A 19,498-nucleotide genomic window follows, 5' to 3' on the forward strand; every position below is an offset into this window, starting at 1 on the left:
TCTACTGGCCATGAAGTGATGGGACCAGATGTCATGATCTTAGTTTTCCTAAAGTTGAGTTTTAAGCCAACTTTTTTACTCTCCTCTTTCACTTTCATCAAGAGGCTCTTTAGTTCTTCACTTTCTGGCATAAGGGTGGTGTCATCTGCATATCTGAGGTTATTGATATTTCTCCTGGCAATCTTGATTCCAGCTTGTGTTTCATCCAGTCCAGCATTTCTCATGATGTACTCTGCATATAAGTTAAATAAGCAGGGTGAAAATAAACAGCCTTGACGTACTCCTTTCCCTATTTGGATCAGTCTGTTGTTCCATGTCCAGTTCTAGCTGTTGCTTCCTGACCTGCATACAGATTTCTCATGAGGCAGGTCAGGTGGTCTGGTATTCCCATCTCTTTCAGAATTTTCCACAGTTTGTTGTAATCCACACAGTCAAATGCTTTTGTGTAATCAATAAAGCAGAAGTAGATGTTTTTCTGGACCTCTTGCTTTTGTGATGATACAACGGATGTTGGCAATTTGATCTCTGGTTCCTCTGCCTTTTCTAAATCCAGCTTAAACATCTGGAAGTTCACAGTTCACGTACTGTTGAAGCCTGGCTTGGAGAATTTTGAGCATCACTTTACTAGCGTGCGAGATGAGTGCAATTGTGTGGTAGTATGAGCATTCTTTGGCATTGCCTTTCTTTGGGATTGGAATGAAAACTGACCTTTTCCAGTCCCGTGGCCACTGCTGAGTGTTCCAAATTTGCTGACATATTGAGTGCAGCACTTTCACAATATCATATTTTAGGATTTGAAATAGCTCAGCTGGAATTCCATTACCCCTACTAGCTTTGTTCTTAGTGATGCTTCCTAAAGCCCACTTGACTTGGCATTCCAGGATGTCTGGCTCTAGGTGAGTGATCACACCATCGTGGTTATCTGGGTCATTAAGATCTTTTTTGTATAGTTTTTGTCACCTTTTCTTAATATCTCTTGCTTCTGTTAGGTCTATACTGCTTCTGCCTTTGATTGTGCCCATCTTTGCATGAAATGTTCCCTTGGTATCTCTAATTTTCTTGAAGGGATCTCTCGCCTTTCCCATTCTACTGTTTTCCTCTATTTCTTTGCATTGATTGCTGAGGAAAGCTTTCTTATCTCTCCTTGCTATTCTTTGGAACTCTGCATTCAAATGGGTATAACTTTTCTCCTTTGTTTTTCACTTCTCTTCTTTTCTCAGCTATTTGTAAGGCCTCCTCGGATAACCATTTTGCCTTTTTGCATTTCTTTTTCTTGGGGATGGTCTCAATCCCTGCCTCCTGTACAATGTCATGAATCTCTGTCCATAGTTCTTCAGGCACTCTATCAGATCTAATCCCTTGAATCTATTTCTCACTTCCACTGCATAATCATAAGGGATTTGATTTAGGTCATACCTGAATGGTCTAGTGGTTTTCCCTACTTTCTTCAATTTAAGTCTGAATTTGGCAATAAAGAGTTCATGATATAAGCTACAGTCAGCTCCTGGTTTTGTTTTTTTCTGACTGTATAGAGCTTCTCCATCTTTGGCTGCAAAGAATACAATTAATCTGATTGCAGTATTGGCCATCTGGTGATGTCCACGTGTAGAGTCTCCTCTTGTGTTGCTGGAAGAGGTTGTTTGCTATGACCAGTGCCTTCTCTTGGCAAAACTCTATTAGCCTATTCTAGTCTCAAACTTTCATCTGTTAGTTGTAGCATTCACGATGATTCTTGCTTGTAACAATTATTTTTATGATGACTTGGCAGAAGGTGATTTTCTAATTCCATCATTCCTTCTACATTTTTTAGTGCATTTTCTATTATACTAAAGCTTTCCCTTCTTCATTATTTGTTTACTTGTTCATTTATATTGGTGTAGCACATGGAGCCTTTATTCAGTAGTATTAAATTTACTATCATTATTTACTTAAATTAGTATTTTGTTTGTTTCAATTGTTTATTAACTGACCAAATTACAAAAATAATCCTGGTAGATACCTTAGGTCATCCTTCTAATAAGCCTGTTGATCTGGTTTTCCCTGTTGCCAGCATCTCCACCTTCTACAAAATGGGTAGTCTTTTTCTTCATTTCACCTCATGGAAAAGACAATTTAAAGGGACACAGGAAGTTGTTTGCTTCTTTGAAATGTTTTCCAACGGTACAGATCTCATGAATCAGATCCTCCATGCAGATGATTCCGTATTTCCCAAGAGATCAAGCAATCAATGTGTTGTCTGTCAGGGCAATTCACTTCTTGTTGATTTTGCCATAACCATGCTTGTAGATCGATTCATTTACAGACTTCGGGTTTGGGTACCCCCATGCAATGTATGGCTCCACAATTCTCAGCATGTTAAATGAAGCCTTGTTGAGCTTCACAAAGGTGCCACTGAAGATCTGCCAGAGGTGAAGGAGTTGCAGCACCTTTTGAACCTTGGGGCTCACACCGTTGATACCTCTGATCCTGACAACAAATGCCAATTTGGGTTCTGTGGGTACACAGAAGTTGCCGGCTTTTTGTGCCATCCTAGCCAACTGAATTTTAGTTCTGTACATCTGCCTGTATTCCTTGTGGTAATGCTTAGCTTTTTCATAGATAGGCTTCCTCCCTGCCTTTCGAAGCATCTTTTGGGCTAACTTCTTTCTCAGGTGCTTGATCTTAAGCTCTGCGAAATTCTTTCGCGTTTTCTTAAGGGTTTCTGGCATAGCAGGAACCTTCTTTTTCTTCTCTTCTGCACCCTCCATAGTTCCAGCCAGGAAAGAGCTTAAATTAGTATTTTGATGATTACGTCATCCCAGATTTGGTCAACTGGAGTTCCTTAAAACTGGATCCTCTGCCATTCTGACATATCCCTATCATAAGCACATTCTTACTTTGGGGCATAACAAGGTTCTAATACGTCACCTGCCTCAATCATTTCTTTGTGGACTATATATACCCTATTCTCTACTTCCTTTTAAGTGGAGAATTTGGGTGTATAGAAACAAAGATCTTGGCTCGAGGTGTGCTCACTGCAGCTGGGGTGCAACGGCTTCAACTGCCTTCTCAGAGGACAGAGCTGGGGAGTGTTTACACACACATATAGACAAATGTGTCATATACACATACACTCATGTGCACAATAGAGACTGTAATCCGTGCAGATCTGTATCTAGTTCCTACATGTGTATGTGCATATGTATATACATGTATTAGAACTCGAGTTCACACCTATATCTCCAACTCCAATCCAATACTGCAGAGTTCGTTCTATTTTTTTCTTTTACTCTGACAGCAGCTTCCCTCTCTCAAAATACAAAACCTGACTCCCACTATCCACAACTTATTTGCTCATCCTTAGAACATACAAAAAATGATTTCAGAATTGCCAACCTATGCTTCTGCAGAAAGAGAGGTCTGCTAACTAGGGTTCAGTATCTGTTCAGAGTTATTTTGTTTTTAGCCCAAGAGCATGTTGTTGCAATACTGCATGCAGAGTTATCAGGGTTTGCTTCTTCGATCCCTCTTCATTGTGATTATATTACTTATTTGAAATTAAAATTTTTTCTTATCCTCTGTTTGGTCAAGTTATTTTTATCTTTCAGCAATGTTTTACAGTTCTCCTTATAAAGATTTTGCATATTTCATGTCAAATTTATTCTTAAGCATTTTATCTTCTTCGTGTGTGTGTGTGTGTGTGTGTGTGTGTGTGTGTGCGCGCGCGCGCGCTAAGTCTCTTCAGTCATGTTTGTGACCCAAAGGACTGTTGCTATTATAAATACAGTTTTCTCTTTGTATATTCTTAGATAGCTTGCTGCTTTCTGAAATCTCTTTTTATTTTATTTGGTTTTACCATTAATTCTTTAGGACTTTCGAGTTCCATAATTATTAATATATCATCTGCAAATAGAGACAGCTTCACTTTTCCCATTCTTATGCCTCTAATTGGTTTCTCATGTCTACTTGTATTGGCTAATATTTCTAGTACATTTTTGAATGATAATAGGACAACTGGTAATCTTGCTTTGCTTCTAATCTTAGTGGAAACAGTGCTAATGTTTCCCCCTTATGCTGGTCTTAAGATTAATGAATATTTATACTTGATAAAACTATATATTTTCAGAAAATGTCCATCAATTCCTTTTCCTTGAGTGACTTTATCAGGAATGAGTGTTGACAATTGTAAAAGGTTTCCAGAATCTATAAAGACAATTATATGATTTTCTTCCTCAGATCTATTTATAGGGCTATTAAATTAATTGATTACCTCATGTAGAGTCATCCTTATTCCTGGGATAAATCCCACCTGGTCATGGTATATTATTTTCTTCATGTATTATCAGATTCTATTCTCTAATATTTTATTTAGAAATTTTATATTCCTATTCGTAAGTGATACTGGTCTATAATTTTCTGTACTGTTTCTATCAGGATTAGGTACTGAAATTATATTCCCATAGTAAAAACAATTAAGAAGATTTCCTTCATTCACAATACTCTTGAATAATTTATAGAGCATTTATGGGACCATTTGGTCTTTGAAGGTTTGGGTTAATTTCCCTATAAAACTTTCTGGTCCTGGCGCTTTTCTTATTCTTTAATAACTTTTTCTATTTCTTCTAAGGAAGTTTTTTTTTTTTTTGGTATAAGCCAATCTAATAAGATCAATTTTGGTAAACTAATTTTCTAGGAAATTATTTGTGTATGTGTGCATTCTCCCTTTTTTCTTGAGTTAGGTAATGGCTTATATAATTAATTTATTCATTAGATTTACTGGGTTTTTTTTGTTCTCAATTTCAATGTTATCTTTATGCTTTTCCTTGTTTTGCTGTATTCTAGTTTATTTCTTGTTCCTTTTCTAGCTTTTTAAATCGAGAATTTACTTATTGCCCTCTTTAACTTCTATTAAGTGTTTAAGGCTTTGAATATTCCTTTGATCATTGCTTTATATGTATCCCACAGATTCTGTTATGTGGTATTTTTCATTATTATTTTCAAGAAATTCAATTTACGCAGGATCTTTTTGGTGAATGTTTCATGTTCACTTAAAAAAGTGTGAAGGATGGGGAGAAAGGACAGTTAAGGAGTTTGGGATGGACATGTACACTCTGCTGTATTTAAAACGGATAAACAATAAAGACCTACCATACAGCACACGGAACTCTGCTCAATGTTATGTGGCAGCCTGGATGGGAGGGGAGTTTTGGGGAGATGGATCCATGTCTATGTTTGGCTGAGTCCCTTTGCTATCTACCTGAAACTATCACAACACTGTTAACTGACTATGCTGCTGCTAAATCGCTTCAGTCGTGTCCGACTCTGTGCGACCCCATAGACGGCAGCCCACCAGGCTCCCCCGTCCCTGGATTCTCCAGGCAAGAACACTGGAGTGGGTTGCCATTTCCTTCTTCAGTTAACTGACTATACTTAATACAAAATAAAAAGTTTTAAAAAAAGAAGAAAGTATATTTTCTGTCGTCTGAGTGTAGAGTGTAATATATATCCTTATCGATTATGCTGTTTAAATCTTCAACATGTTTACTTTTTTAACTTGATTTGTCTTACACTGAGAGTATTATGTTAAATTTTTCTATTAGTAGGTTTTTTCTTCTGTGTTTCCCTTTGCATCTCTTGTAAATTTTACTTTCTAAAAGTGGTTGCTGAATTATTTAGTACCTAGACACCCATAAATGTTTTATGTCCTTTGTAAATTTTGGCTTTTAGCGTTAAAAAGTGTCCTTTTTTTTCACCTAAAAGGTGTTTTTTTTTTTTTAAGTTATATAGATATTCTACATCTGCTTTCTTATTAACATTACTTCCACTTGCTTGGTAACTCTTTGCTTATCCCTGTATTTTTAGCCTTTATTAACAATTTTATTTTAGATACAGCATATAGTTGAATTTTCCTGGGTGAGTCCAGTGGAAAATCTTTTCTTTAAATAGGTGAGTTAAGCCCATTTACATTTATTGATAAGACTAATATGTTTGGTCTCAACTCTGTCATACTTTAGTTCATAATTAGTATAAGAATTTTATTTTATGTTTTATTTTGCTGTATTTTATTAGTCTTTAATTTGATTTCTTCTTTTGGTTTAGTGACACTATTCCATATGATACTATAATGGTAAATACACGACATTATACATTTATTCAAGCCCATATAATCTGTAACACAAAGAGTGAACTCTACTGTAAATGGCAGACTTTGGTTGGTAATGTATCAATGCTGGTTCATTGATTATGACAACTATATCACACTGATATGGGACCCTGCTGGTGAGGGAGGCTATGTGTTTGGTAAGGGAGGGCATGTGGGAACCCTCCATATTTTTGCTTCAATTCTGATGTACATATGGGCATTAATAAAAGTATTCACTGGGGGAAGGGTGAAAACAACAAAGATGGTAACCATGAAAACATGATAAAAACTATGTTTCAGATCCTTCAAAAATTATGTCTACCATTTTCCAACCACATTAAAAGAAAGAAGAGGAGCAAAAATAATGTCTTCCTTTTCAAACTGAGCATGAACCAACACTGTGGAGATATTTATAACTGAAGACCACGGCCAGCTCACCAGCCAACTGACCGCATTTCACACTGAAAAAAGCTGGAGAGCTGTGTCTACTTGGGGTATGGTGGAAAGTATACGCCAATCCAGTCTTTTGTGACAGTGGGCTCTAATATTTTACAGTCCATTGCAGTATTTAAATACGGTTTTAAGTTGTGCTAAACTATGTATATCAATTGTTCCCTTCATTAGGTGTTGGGAAAGAGCAAAGTCATAAATGATTAAGGAATTTGCACCATTGTTCACGTTTCCCAGTAAAGAAGTGGTCAAGCAAGGAGATGGCAAGACTGAACATCAACACCTTAGGAATCAGTGAACTAAAAATGGATGAGAATGGGTGAATTTAATTCAGATAGCATTATATCTACTACTGTGGGTAATAATCCCTCAGAAGAAAGGGAGTATCCCTCATAGTCAATAAGAGTCCTGAATGCCATACTTGGGTACAAGTACCGTCTCAAAGATGACAGGATGATCTTGGTATTCAGCATCACAGTAATCCAAGTCTATGCCCCAGCCATCGATGCAGAAGAAGCTGAAACTGGCCAATTCTATGAAGACCTATGACACTTTCTAAAATTAACACCAAAAAAAAAAAAAAAAAAGATGTCCCTTTCATCATTTGACATTGGAATGCAAAAGTAGTAAGTCAAGAGATAACCCGAATAACTGGCATGTTTGGCCTTGGAGTACAAAATGAAGCAGGGCAAAGGCTAACAGTTTTGTCAAAAGAACATGCTGCTCATAGCAAACACACTTTTCCAACAACCCAAGAGATGATTTTACACATGGACATCATCAGATGGCCAACACCTAAATCAGGCTGATTATGTTCTTTATATCCGAAGATGGAGAGGCTCTATACAGTCAGCAAAAACAAGATCTGCAGCTTGTTCAAATCATCAACTCCTTATTGCAAAATTCAGACTTAAATTGAAGAAAGCAGGGAAAACCACTAGGACATTCAAGTATGACCTAAATCAAATCCCTTATGATTATACAGTGGAGGTGATAAATAGATTCAAGGGATCAGATTTGGTAGGCAGAATGCCTGAAGCACTATGGACGGAGGTTTGTAACACTGTACAGGAGGCAGTGACCAAAACCATCAAAAAGAAAAAGAAATGCAAGAAGGCAAAGTGGATGTCTGAGAAGGCTTTACAAATAGCTGAGGAAAGAAGAGAAGTGAACGGCAAGGGAGAAAGAGAAATATATACCCAACTGAATGCAGAGTTCCAGAGAATAGTAAAGGGAGGTAAGAAAACCTTCTTAACTGAATAAGGCAAAAAAAATAGAGGAAAATAATAGAATGGGAAAGAAAACAGGAGATATCAAGGGAACGACTGAGCAACTGAACAACAATAAAGCAGCAAAAAGCCAAGAGGAAAAAAAAAAAGAGAGGTGGCATTGCAAGTTGCATTCTTCACATTGATTCCTTAAAGAACACAGCTTCTCAGTTCTGAGTTGATAAAGTATGGACCAGGTTTACTCAAAAAGCATGAACAATGGTGCAAATGCCTTTATCAATAGGACTTTGTTGTTGTTCATTCACTAAGTTGTGTTCAAGTCTTTGCAAACCCATGGACTGCAACACACCAGGTTCCTCTGTCCTTCATGATCTCTCAAAGTTTGCTCAAATTCATGTCAATTGAGTCAGTGATGCTACCTAATGATCTCATCCTCTGCCACCCTCTTCTCATTTTGCTTTCAATCTTTCCCAGCATCAGGGTCTTTCCCAATGAGTCAGCTCTTTGCACCAGGTGGCCAAAGTATTGAAACTTTAGCATCGGTCCTTCCAATGAATATCCCAGGTTCATTTTCTTTAGAATTGACTGGTTTGATCTCCGTGCTGTCCAGGGGACTCTCTCGAGTCTTCTTCAGCACCACAATTTGAAAGCATCAGTTCTTTGGTGCCCAGCCTTCTTTATGGTCCAACTCTCACATCCATACACAACTACTGGAAATACCATAGTTTTGACTATATGGACATTTGTTGGCAAAAGTGATCTCTCTGTTTTTTAATATGCTATCTAGGTTTGTCATAGCTCTCCTTCCAAGGAGCAAGAATCTTTTAATTTCATGGCTGCAGTGAGCAACCACAGTGATTTTGGAGCCCAAGAAAATAAAGTCTGTCACTGTTTCTATTTTCCCCCATCTATTTGCCATGAAGTGATAGGACTGGATGCCATGATCTTAGTTTTTTGAATGTTGAGTTTCAAGCTAGTTTTTTCCCTCTCTTCTTTCAGCCTCATCAAGATGCTCTTTAGTTCTTCCTCACTTTCTGCCATTAGAGTGGTATCATCTGCATATCTGAAGTTATTGATATTTCTCCCAGCAGTCTTGAATCCCGCTTGTGATTCATCCAGCCTGGCAGTTCACATGATGTACTCTGCATGTAAGTTAAATAAGAAGGGCAACAATATGTAGCCTTGTCGTACTCCTTTCCCAATTTTGAACCAGTCAGTTGTTCCATGTCCAGTTCTAACTACTGCTGCTTGACCCACATTCAGGTTTCTCAGGAGACTAATAAGGTGGCCTGGTAAAAATTTTCCACAGTTTGCTGTGATCCACACAATCAATGGCTTTAGTGTAGTCAATGATGCAGAAATAGATGTTTTTCTGGAATTCCCTTACTTTCTCCATGATCCAACGAATGTTGGCAAATTGATCTCTGGTTCCTCTTCCTTTTCTAATCTCAGCTTGTACATCTGGAAGTTCTTGGTTCATGTACTGCTAAAGCCTAACTTGAAGGATTTTGAGTAGAACCTTACTAGTATGTGAAATGAACATAACTGTATGATGGACTGAACATTCTTTGGCATTCCCTTTCTTTGGGATTGGAAGGAAAACTGACATTTTCTAGTCCTGTGGCCACTGCTGAGTTTTCCAAATTTGCTGACATACTGAGTGCAGCACTTTCACAGCATCATCCTTTAGGATTTGAAATAGCTCAGCTAGAATTCCATTACCTCCACTAGCTTTGTTCATAGTGATGCTTCCTAAGGCCCACTTGATTTTACACTCCAGGATGTCCGGCTCTAGGTGAGTGACCACACCATCATGGTTATCTGGATCATTAAGATCTTTTTCATACAGTTCTGTGTATTTTTGCCACCTCTTCTTAATCTTGTCTGCCAGCTCCTTACAGTTTGTGTCCTTAATTGTGCCCATCTTTGCATGAAAGGTTCCTTTTGTATGTCTAATTTCTTGAAGAGATTTCTAGTCTTTCCCATTCTACTATTTTCCTCTGTTTTGCTACTAAAATTCATTAACTTTATACTAGAAACAAAGCATCATTTTGTCTTATTCTGGGGGAAATCCCTCTCCCCCTAAGTTTAACAGATGTACATTGGACATTATGGAGAAAATATCATGAAAAAATCCGTAATTGTTCTTGCCCCGACTTTGATGAGTCGGTTAAATCTAGTTTTTCCATAATCCCATATTTCCTTTCAGAACTTTTCCTTTTTGGTTGCTGGTGTGAAACCCAACCAGCAAATATACATCACAATCCACTCCTACCCACCCTACCTTCCAAGCTCTGTTCACTATTATTTATAAAGTTAGTTGTCCTGAATTATTACATCAGTATCTTTGTCTCAATTTTTACATTACCAGGAATTTCTTTGGAGCTACTGATCCATGTTGTGTGAAGAGGCAGATATAGTGCAATACAATGGTAACAACAAGTACAAACTCAACAGATATAAGCTACAATGTATCAAGGGCCTAAAGAGACACATTAGCTGAGATATACTGCTACTGTCTTTGAAGCATGGATACACCTTGAAGAATGTATACAGATCTTAATCTTGACTTACACAGCAGTTACATCCTGACAAACTCTTATCAGGATAAGTTGAAAATATCCTCAGTCGACAATGCATTTAAACAGAGATGGATTTATATGAAATGGAGCAAGCTTGAGTCAGGGCCCCTTCAAAGACCTCACGCCTAATTTTGTAGGCTTTTTTTCCTAAAGAGAGTTCCAAATACTGTATAAGGCTGGACTTGTACAACTGGGACCAGGCCTGAGTGAAAGGTATTTAGAAATCACTAAGATAAACTGTTTCATTTTGCAGATGAAGAAACTGACATCCAACTCTGCTCAATGTTGTGTGGCAGCCTGGATGGGAGGGGAGTTTGGGGGAGAATGGATACATGTATATGTATAGTTGAGTCCCTTTGTTGTATACATGCAACTACACAGCATTGTTTGTTAATCAGCTATACCCCAATACAAAATAAAAAGTTAAAAAAGAAAGAAAGAAAGAAAAAGAAACAGAGGCCCAGAAAGGACAGCTTGATGAGGTCAGAATGTAGATGTCAATCATTAATGAAAAGGCAGCCTTCCTTGCTTCCCTGTAGAAGGGACTGCATTCTACCACTTCGTTGTTTAGTTGCCTCCAACTCTTGAGACCCCATGGAGTGCTGCCCGCCAGGCTCTTCTGTCCACGGGATTTTCCAGGCAAGAATACTGGAATGGGTTGTCACTTCCTTCTCCAGGGGATCTTCCTGACCTAGGGACCAAGCCTGCGTCTCCTACACTGGCAGGCAGATCCTTTACCACGGAGTGACCAGGAAAGCCACCACGTAGCTACACTGCAACATAATTACCCCGACTGGACCCCACAGGCTCCTTTCAGGGAAACTGCCCTACTCTCAGCCTCTGCTGAAGGAGTAACCACTGCCTGTTTCCGGAAGTGGAGTGGCTTTGTGGAGACCTGGCCTCTTATCCCCACCTCCATGCTGTCAACACAGCTGATTAGACCTGAGGTTGACACCGGACCCGAGGGAGTCATTCCATCCGGGTCAATAACCTGCGAGGTCATCTGGTATAAAAGGAACTCAGCTCAAACACAAAAGGCTTTGATGAACTAGGCCAGTCAAACTCTGTCTCCTTAAGTCTGAACTGGGGAATGTGGAAGGAGACAGACAATGAGCAGTGGGGAGACTTTGTAATAAGACCAGACCCAGAGAGTGGCTGTGCTGTTGCCAAGGAAGCCGCTGAGTTCTACTGCTGCGGGAGAGATGAGATAAGCCCGTTTTCAAACCCCAAGGGACCCTGTGGCTCTAGAGTCTTTGAGGTCTAGTTGTGTTGCTCTTCGTGGAAGGCCCGGTATGGGTGCTCTTCTTTCCGGCTTTGTCTTAGGAACCCCTAACCCCCGCTGACCACCACCCCTCAGAGAGCACCTGACGCTTGTGCAAAGTGCTGGCTCAGCAAAAACGCAACTTTCACATCTTGGAAAACCTGGACGGCCAAAGAGTGGGAAATGGCCTTCAAAGTGAGTTCTGAATTCATCTCTGGGGAGAAATTGCTCCTTTGACCTCAGGAAAGCACTTGAGTAGGTCTTTGATTATTCAGAAGCAAGAACATATACTGGAAAGGAGGCAGAAGGGAGAGAGGAGGAGCTAAAGTGCTATGCATTATAAAGTAATATATATATGAAGTCTAGAAAGATGGTGCCGAAAATCCTACGTACTGGGCAGCAAGAGAGACAACAGACGTAAAGAATAGACTTTTGGACTCAGTGGGAGAAGGAACGGGTGGGATGATATGAGAGAATAACAGCATTGAAACATGCATTACCATATGTAAAACAGCCAGTGGGAGTTTGATGTATGATGCAGGGCACCCAAAGCCAGCGCTCTATGACAACCTCGAGGGATAGGGTGGGAGGGAGTGGGAGTGGGGGGGTTCAAGATGTGGGGGACACATGTATGCCTATGGCTAATTCATAGTGACGTATGGCAAAAGCCATCCCAATAGTGTAATTATCCTCCAACTAAAATTCATTAATTAATTAAAACAAAAATAAAGTGAGTGCTAATCTTCCTGGTAGGTGGATTGTGTCTCCAGCACAGCTTCCCCTTCGACAAGTAAGACTTCAGTCCTCTCTGAGAACCTCGGGAGAGGGGGGCACAATGGGGCCCTGACACTCCCAGGTGGGAGAGTGAAGCCATCTCTGTGACAAGGGGTCCCGCTGGGTCTGGAGGAGAGGGGCATCCTCCAGAAGTAGACTCTGAAAGTATCCGTATCTGGAGTGAATTCCAGCAGGACTCACACATCCGCATTCTAACTCTCCCCCCTTACAGGCCGGTGAGGGATACAGAAAGCAGCCAGGCAGACTGGAGGCTGACAGGCTGACTGAGGACACATGGGCACAGCAGACTGGAGGAGCACAGCATTCCTGGGGATTCCCTGGGGTGCTTGGGCTGGGGCTCCTGGGAAAGGCCTGTACCTCCGGGAAAAATAGGGAAAGGGCTTGGAGCACCGTTATTTGATGGTTCAAGTGCAGTGTGACCACTATGGAAGTGAATGGGACATCTGGGTTTCACTTGGTTTTGAAGAATCTCACAAACATGCTAAGTAATTAAAATCACCATTTGGTGCCATCTATAAAAACAAAGGAAGAGCTTTCAGGCATGACTAAGTGCATGTGTATATATATATAAAGAATAATTATATGCAGCCATTTTTATTTTTTTTAAACAAGCCATCAGAGAATGGTTAAAACAGGTGTAAACAATTATGATGCATTTAGTGAATTAACACTACATACTCAAGAGGTAGAACTGCCTCCAAAGCTGCCTGAAGAACTGAGCGTTAGTCACTCAGCCCTGTCCAACTCTTTGTGACCCCATGGAGTGTAGCCCGCCAGGCTCCTCTATCCATGGGATTCTTCAGGCAAGAATACTGGAGTGGGTAGCCTGTCTCTTCTCCAGGAACCCAGGGATCGAAGGAGGGTCTCCTACATTGCAGGCAGACTTTTTACCATCCGAGCCACCAGGGAAGCCCTTGAAGGACTGAAATTTATTTCAATCTACTGTGTAACCATTCTGAGCCTACTGCGTTAGCCATTAGCTGGCACCTTTATGATTCCTGGGGGGCTTCCCTGGTGGCTCAGATAGTAGAGAATCTCCCTTCAATGTAGGAGACCTGGGTTTGATTCCTGGGTTGGGAAGATCCCTGGCGAAGGGATTGGCTACCCACTCCAGTATTCTTGCCTGGAGAATCCCATGGACAGAGAAGCTTAGTGGGCTAGAGTCCATGGATCTCGAAGAGTTGGACACGACTGAGTGACTAACACTCACTTTTCATTTTATGGTTTGCAGAAGGCTGACGCAATTCCAGGATCACAACCAGACATGATAACATCCAGGTACGTATAGGAGTGTTTTTGTTTTGTTTTGTTTTTTCTGGCTGTGCCATGTGGCCTGAAGACTCTTAGTTCCCCAATGAGGGATTGAAGTCTGGCCCTCAGCAGTGAAAGAGCAGGGTCATAACCACTGGACCACCAGGAAATTCCCAGGCATGGCCTTTTTCTGAGTATCCTTCTTAGGAACAAGGACATTTTTCACAGAAGCCTCTTTACCAACATGATCAACTTTCTCTCACTAGTCAGAATTGGGTAACCTACAAATTATTGAACCAGTTAGTGTCAGAGAGAATGAAATTATCAAGACTGTCTCAGACCAGTGGTTCCCAAGCTTGTGCATTCATCAGAATCACCTGGAGGAGCTTATTAACACACAGGTTGCTGGGTCCCACCCCCCAGAACTTCTGATTGAATAGGTCTGATGGGGGCAGTCAAGAATTTGCATTTCTTGCAAATCAAAACCACTATGAGGTACCGTTTCACACCAGTCAGAATGGCTGCGATCCAAAAGTCTACAAGTAATAAATGCTGGAGAGGGTGTGGAGAAAAGGGAACCCTCTTACACTGTTGGTGGGAATGCAAACTAGTACAGCCACTATGGAGAACAGTGTGGAGATTCCTTAAAAAACTGGAAATAGAACTGCCTTATGATCCAGCAATCCCACTGCTGGGCATACACACTGAGGAAACCAGAAGGGAAAGAGACACGTGTACCCCAATGTTCATCGCAGCACTGTTTATAATAGCCAGGACATGGAAGCAACCTAGATGTCCATCAGCAGAGGAATGGATAAGAAAGCTATGGTACATATACACAATGGAGTATTACTCAGCCATTAAAAAGAATACATTTGAATCAGTTCTAATGAGATGGATGAAACTGGAGCCTATTATACTGAGTGAAGTAAGCCAGAAAGAAAAACACCAATACAGTATACTAATGCATATATGTGGCATTTAGAAAGATGGTAACAATAACCCTGTGTATGAGACAGCAAAAGAGACACTGATGTATAGAACAGTCTTATGGACTCTGTTGGAGAGGGAGAGGGTGGGAAGATTTGGGAAAATGGCATTGAAACATGTATAATATCATGTATGAAACGAGTTGCCAGTCCAGGTTCAATGCATGATACTGGATGCTTGGGGCTAGTGCACTGGGAAGACCCAGAGGGATGGTATGGGGAGGGAGGAGGGACGAGGGTTCAGGATGGGGAACACATGTATACCTGTGGCGGATTCATTTTGATATTTGGCAAAACTAACACAATTTTGTAAAGTTGAAAAATAAAATAAAAATTAACATATTAAAAAAAAAAAGAATTTGCATTTCTAACAGTTCCTAGGTGATGCTGATATAGCTGTGGACCACACTTGGAGAAGTACTGTCTTAAGACTAACCATCTGGGTTGCAATGGAAGTTAGGGAATCAACCAAAAGTGTTTGCCCAAAGAGATAACTTGGTCAGCCGAAGATTTTGTATATTCTGGAACCAAATATTTCTATGAATTTTCTTTTGAAAACTATAAAGTTTCCGTAAGTTATATATGTGACAAACAATACTGACTGTGGTCTACCACAAGCCAGAATATGGAAGTAGAATACAAGCTAATGGCCTATGGCAGAAAATGTGGTTTGAGCAAATGTCACCCATTGTCACAAACATCCACCCATCCTGCCTTGCACGCTGTGCTGCCCCACACCCCCCACTTTCCTTGTGTACTTCTGTTCTCTTTCTCAAGGCTGAGGCAGTAGTGGTTATCAACTGCCTACTTGCTGAATTGGTATTGACCTCAGTTTCTCTCCTGGCAGAGGAGACAACGTAAGCAAAGGGATGAGTGTAAGAAACAGCTGGTTGTTTGGAGGAAACGCAGCATCGTCATGTTTTTGCAGTATAAAGAATGAGGCTGGAAATGGTGTGAGGTAAGGCCCTAGATTTGGACAGGAGCAAAGCCACAGTGGGTTCTGTGGGATGTTGAGGAGCTTGAACTTGGGCCTGTGGCCTCAGCAGCCACTGAGCAGAGACGTGATGTGGTTGGATTTGGGTTTTGTTTTAGATCACACTGGGTAGTGTGGAAGGCAGACGTGAAGCAGGGAGGCGTGGTAGAGCTTAGTAGCCCAGGAGAGCTGAGATGGTAGGCTTACACAAAGTACAGATCTAAAGACTATTTAGAAGGTCAAATGTACAAATCTGGTGATCTGTTAGATACAACAGAAGGTACAAAAAAAAATAAGGCATTCAGATATTCCTCAGTGTTTGACCTCAGTGAGAATAAAGAAATGAGTTGTAATGAATAAGGTGATGGAGTAGTGATATAAACAAACAAGGAGATGAAATTAGTTTCAGATGACCTGCATTTAGGTTCTGGCCCACCTCCTCATGAAAAGTAGAGATGCTCAACTGGTAGTTCAGAGAGAGGACTAGATAGGAGACAGAGATTTTGGAGTCAACTATAGTTGAATCAGGAACACAAATAGACATTTATCCAAAGTTGGGATCCTGGGAAAAACCAACATGAACATGATGGGCAAAGAAGCAGACAGCAATGAAAAGGAGCAAAGGGAGGAGGAAGACTAGGTTGTAGAGTTTCAGAGAATCAAGGTCATAGAGTTTAAAGCAGGAAGAAGTGGTCAACATTATAAAATACTGTAGAGAAGAGATTCCTTAAGATAAAGCCCGAAAATTGTTGATAGGTTTTGAACATGGGGAAGTCATGAGATTTCAGGAGAGTTCTTTTGTTTAGTCACTAAGCCCTGTCTGATTCTTTTGGGAGCCCATGGACTGCAGTCCACCAGGTTCCTCTGTCCCTGGGATTTCCCAGGCAAGAATACTGGAGTGGGTTGCCATTTTCTCCTCCAGGGGATCTTTGACCTAGGGATCAAACCCTAGATAGGAGACAGAGATTTTGGAGTCAACTGCATTGGCAGGCGGGTTCTTTACTGCTGAGCCAGCAGGGAAGCTAGCTGGGCTGAATTACAATGAGGTGAAAAAGTGTTTGTTCTTGTGGTTTTGAGTTTTGATGAGAAGGGCAGGGTAAGAAAGCCAATAGTCCTCACTGAAGGAGGGGTCTGGTCATAGGCTGAGGAGGGTTATGAAGGTGTAGAGGAAGGAGAGGAAACTGTTCTTTAGGTGTTCTGGGAGGGTTGGCACTGTTTGTATTTGGGGCTCTCTAATTTTTCAGAGCATTTTGGTAGCCACAAGCCCAAGAAATAATATATATTTTAAATGGCTGTGTCACTGGCTCTCAGGAAGACACCTTTGAATAATGCTTAAAGGAACCAGTAAGTGTATATGGCAGAGTGTATTTTGCAAAAACGGCCACAGTACTATTTCCAGTCACACATGGAAAAGGCTCTGTAACGAACTGATCATGAATAGAAGGCAGAAATGACTCTGTGTGACTTCTAAGGCAAAAGGCGATGAAGCTTCCAACTGGCTCTTTATCTGGGGAGGCTACCAAGCTGTGAGGAAGCCCAAACTGCCCACCTGTCTCAGGCCAGGCCTGATGCTGGTTGCCGGCTGGGTTCCAAGGGCAAGTGTCCTGAGAAAAAGAGCCAGTCCCAAGCTGCACTGTCCTTTGCCTTGGAAGTCACCAGGGTCATTTCTGTCCCCTGTCTGAATTCCTGACCCACATAATCTATGAGTATGATAAATGGCTGTTTTATTCTACTAAGTTTCAGAGTAATTTACTCAGCCATAGTAACTGGAACAGCATCCAAATATCCAATCAAGGAAACATGGCCATGAGAGAGAAACAAGATATCCTTGTATCCCAGACACAGTCATAAGGCATATTGAAAGTTATTATTCTCATCTCTCTTGAATACAAGACATTTTTATTCACTTCCCAGACTTCAGCTTACATGTACCCTAAATGTTTATGTCTAAGCCACAACTTTATCCCTCACGTGGCCTTTATTCAAATACTTTCCTAACTCTACATTTTTTACTACTTTTGCATTTATTATAATTAATACTTTATCACACCTAAATAGCTTTCCATTGTGCTAGCCTATTTTCAAAAGTAAATTTTTTGAGCCTCAATACTACTCTTTTCTGCCCTTGAGCAGTAACACACATACACACACACGGAGCACTTATTTTTAAAACAAGCCTTACCAATATGTCACCAGATATCAAGAAAGGAGCACTATCTCTACCTCTGCATACCAGAAAACATCAAAAACAACTGGGCTTATTCCCAGAGCAGAATTCTGAAATAACACAGGCAATAACACTATGAGGAATTACCAGCAAAATTTCTAGAATAAATCATAAGTATTCATAAATCATATAAATCATAAATCATTGAAGTATTCGTCAATGTCTCTAATGCACAGAATCTTAAAAAACAGATATTCAAATTGTTTTACCTTAAATAACAGAGCTAAAATATTTTTCAGATTAAAGAGTAAAACAATTAAAATCCTCTTAGTAATTTCTAAGAAATAGCTAAGAAAGCACACATACATAAAACTGTATTTTAAATGTTAATCATGCTTTCAATTTAATTTCTATTTTCATGTTTTGGAGCTCAAATGTAGAAAGTTGACATAATCAAGCTCTTCAGTTATTGGGATATGATTTGTGTTTTAGATTTTTGAGCACATTGACAATTAAAGGTTAAAAAAAGGTTTCCTTACTGTCCCATGGTGTGTGGTATGTGTTCAGCTGCTTCAGTTGTGTCAGATGCTTTGCAACCCCATGGACTATAGCCCACCAGGCTCCTCTGTCCATGGAATTTTCCAGCAAGAATACTGGAGTGGGTTGCCATTTCCTTCTCCAGGGGATCTTCCTGAACCAGGGATAGAACCCGAATCTTCTGCACATCTCCTGCATTGGCAGGCAGATTCTTTACCACTGAGTCACCAGGGAAACCCATTATCCCACTGAGTAAAGACTAAGTCTAAAAACATCTATTTCTGCTTTATTGACTATGCCAAAGCCTTTGACTGTGTGGATCACAATAAACTGTGAAAAATTATCAAAGAGATGGGAATACCAGACCACCTGATCTGCCTTTTGAGAAATCTATATGCAGGTCAGGAAGCAACAGTTAGAACTGGACATGGAACAACAGACTGGTTCCAAATAGGAAAAGGAGTACTCAAGGCTGTATATTGTCACCCTGCTTATTTAACTTATATGCAGAGTACATCATGAGAAACGCTGGGCTGAAAGAAGCACAAGCTGGAATCAAGATTGCCGGGAGAAATCTCAATAACCTCAGATATGTAGATGACACCACCCTTATGGCAGAAAGTGAAGAGGAACTCAAAAGCCTCTTGATGAAAGTGAAAGTGGAGAGTGAAAAAGTTGGCTTAAAGCTCAACATTCAGAAAACGAAGATCATGGCATCTGGTCCCATCACTTCATGGCAAATAGATGGGGAAACAGTGGAAACAGTGTCAGACTTTATTTTTTGGGGGGCTCCAAAATCACTGCAGATGGTGATTGCAGCCACGAAATCAAAAGACGCTTACTCCTTGGAAGGAAAGTTATGACCAACCTAGATAGCATATTCAAAAGCAGAGACATTACTTTGCCAACAAAGGTTCGTCTAGTCAAGGCTATGGTTTTTCCAGTGGTCATGTACGGATATGAGAGTTGGACTGTGAAGAAGGCTGAGTGCCGAAGAATTGATGCTTTTGAACTGTGGTGTTGGAGAAGACTCTTGAGAGTCCCTTGGACTGCAAGGAGATCCAACCAGTCCATTCTGAAGGAGATCAGCCCTGGGATTTCTTTGGAAGGAATGATGCTAAAGCTGAAACTCTAGTACTTTGG

At 40.4% G+C, this 19,498-nt stretch overlaps 1 protein-coding gene and 1 pseudogene across 12 annotated transcripts in view; both read right to left on the reverse strand.

The window, feature by feature from the left end:
• The window catches only part of ICA1 (islet cell autoantigen 1), a 164,440-nt gene that overhangs the window by 78,287 nt on the left and 66,655 nt on the right, over nt 1-19,498 (reverse strand). Inside the window, exon 7 of one of the 12 annotated variants that reach the window (XM_055589841.1) lies at nt 6,979-7,126. The exons of the other annotated variants lie outside the window; for them this stretch is intronic. Coding sequence (XP_055445816.1) covers nt 7,115-7,126 — 12 coding nt within the window. The 3' untranslated portion in view covers nt 6,979-7,114. Of the gene's footprint in view, nt 1-6,978; nt 7,127-19,498 lie in introns of those variants that run through there. 12 annotated transcript variants of the gene reach the window in all.
• Nucleotides 2,001-2,747, reverse strand: LOC129658476 (60S ribosomal protein L7-like; annotated as a pseudogene).

This window comes from Bubalus kerabau, chromosome 8 (assembly GCF_029407905.1).
Source record: "Bubalus kerabau isolate K-KA32 ecotype Philippines breed swamp buffalo chromosome 8, PCC_UOA_SB_1v2, whole genome shotgun sequence".
Lineage (NCBI taxonomy): Eukaryota > Metazoa > Chordata > Mammalia > Artiodactyla > Bovidae > Bubalus > Bubalus kerabau.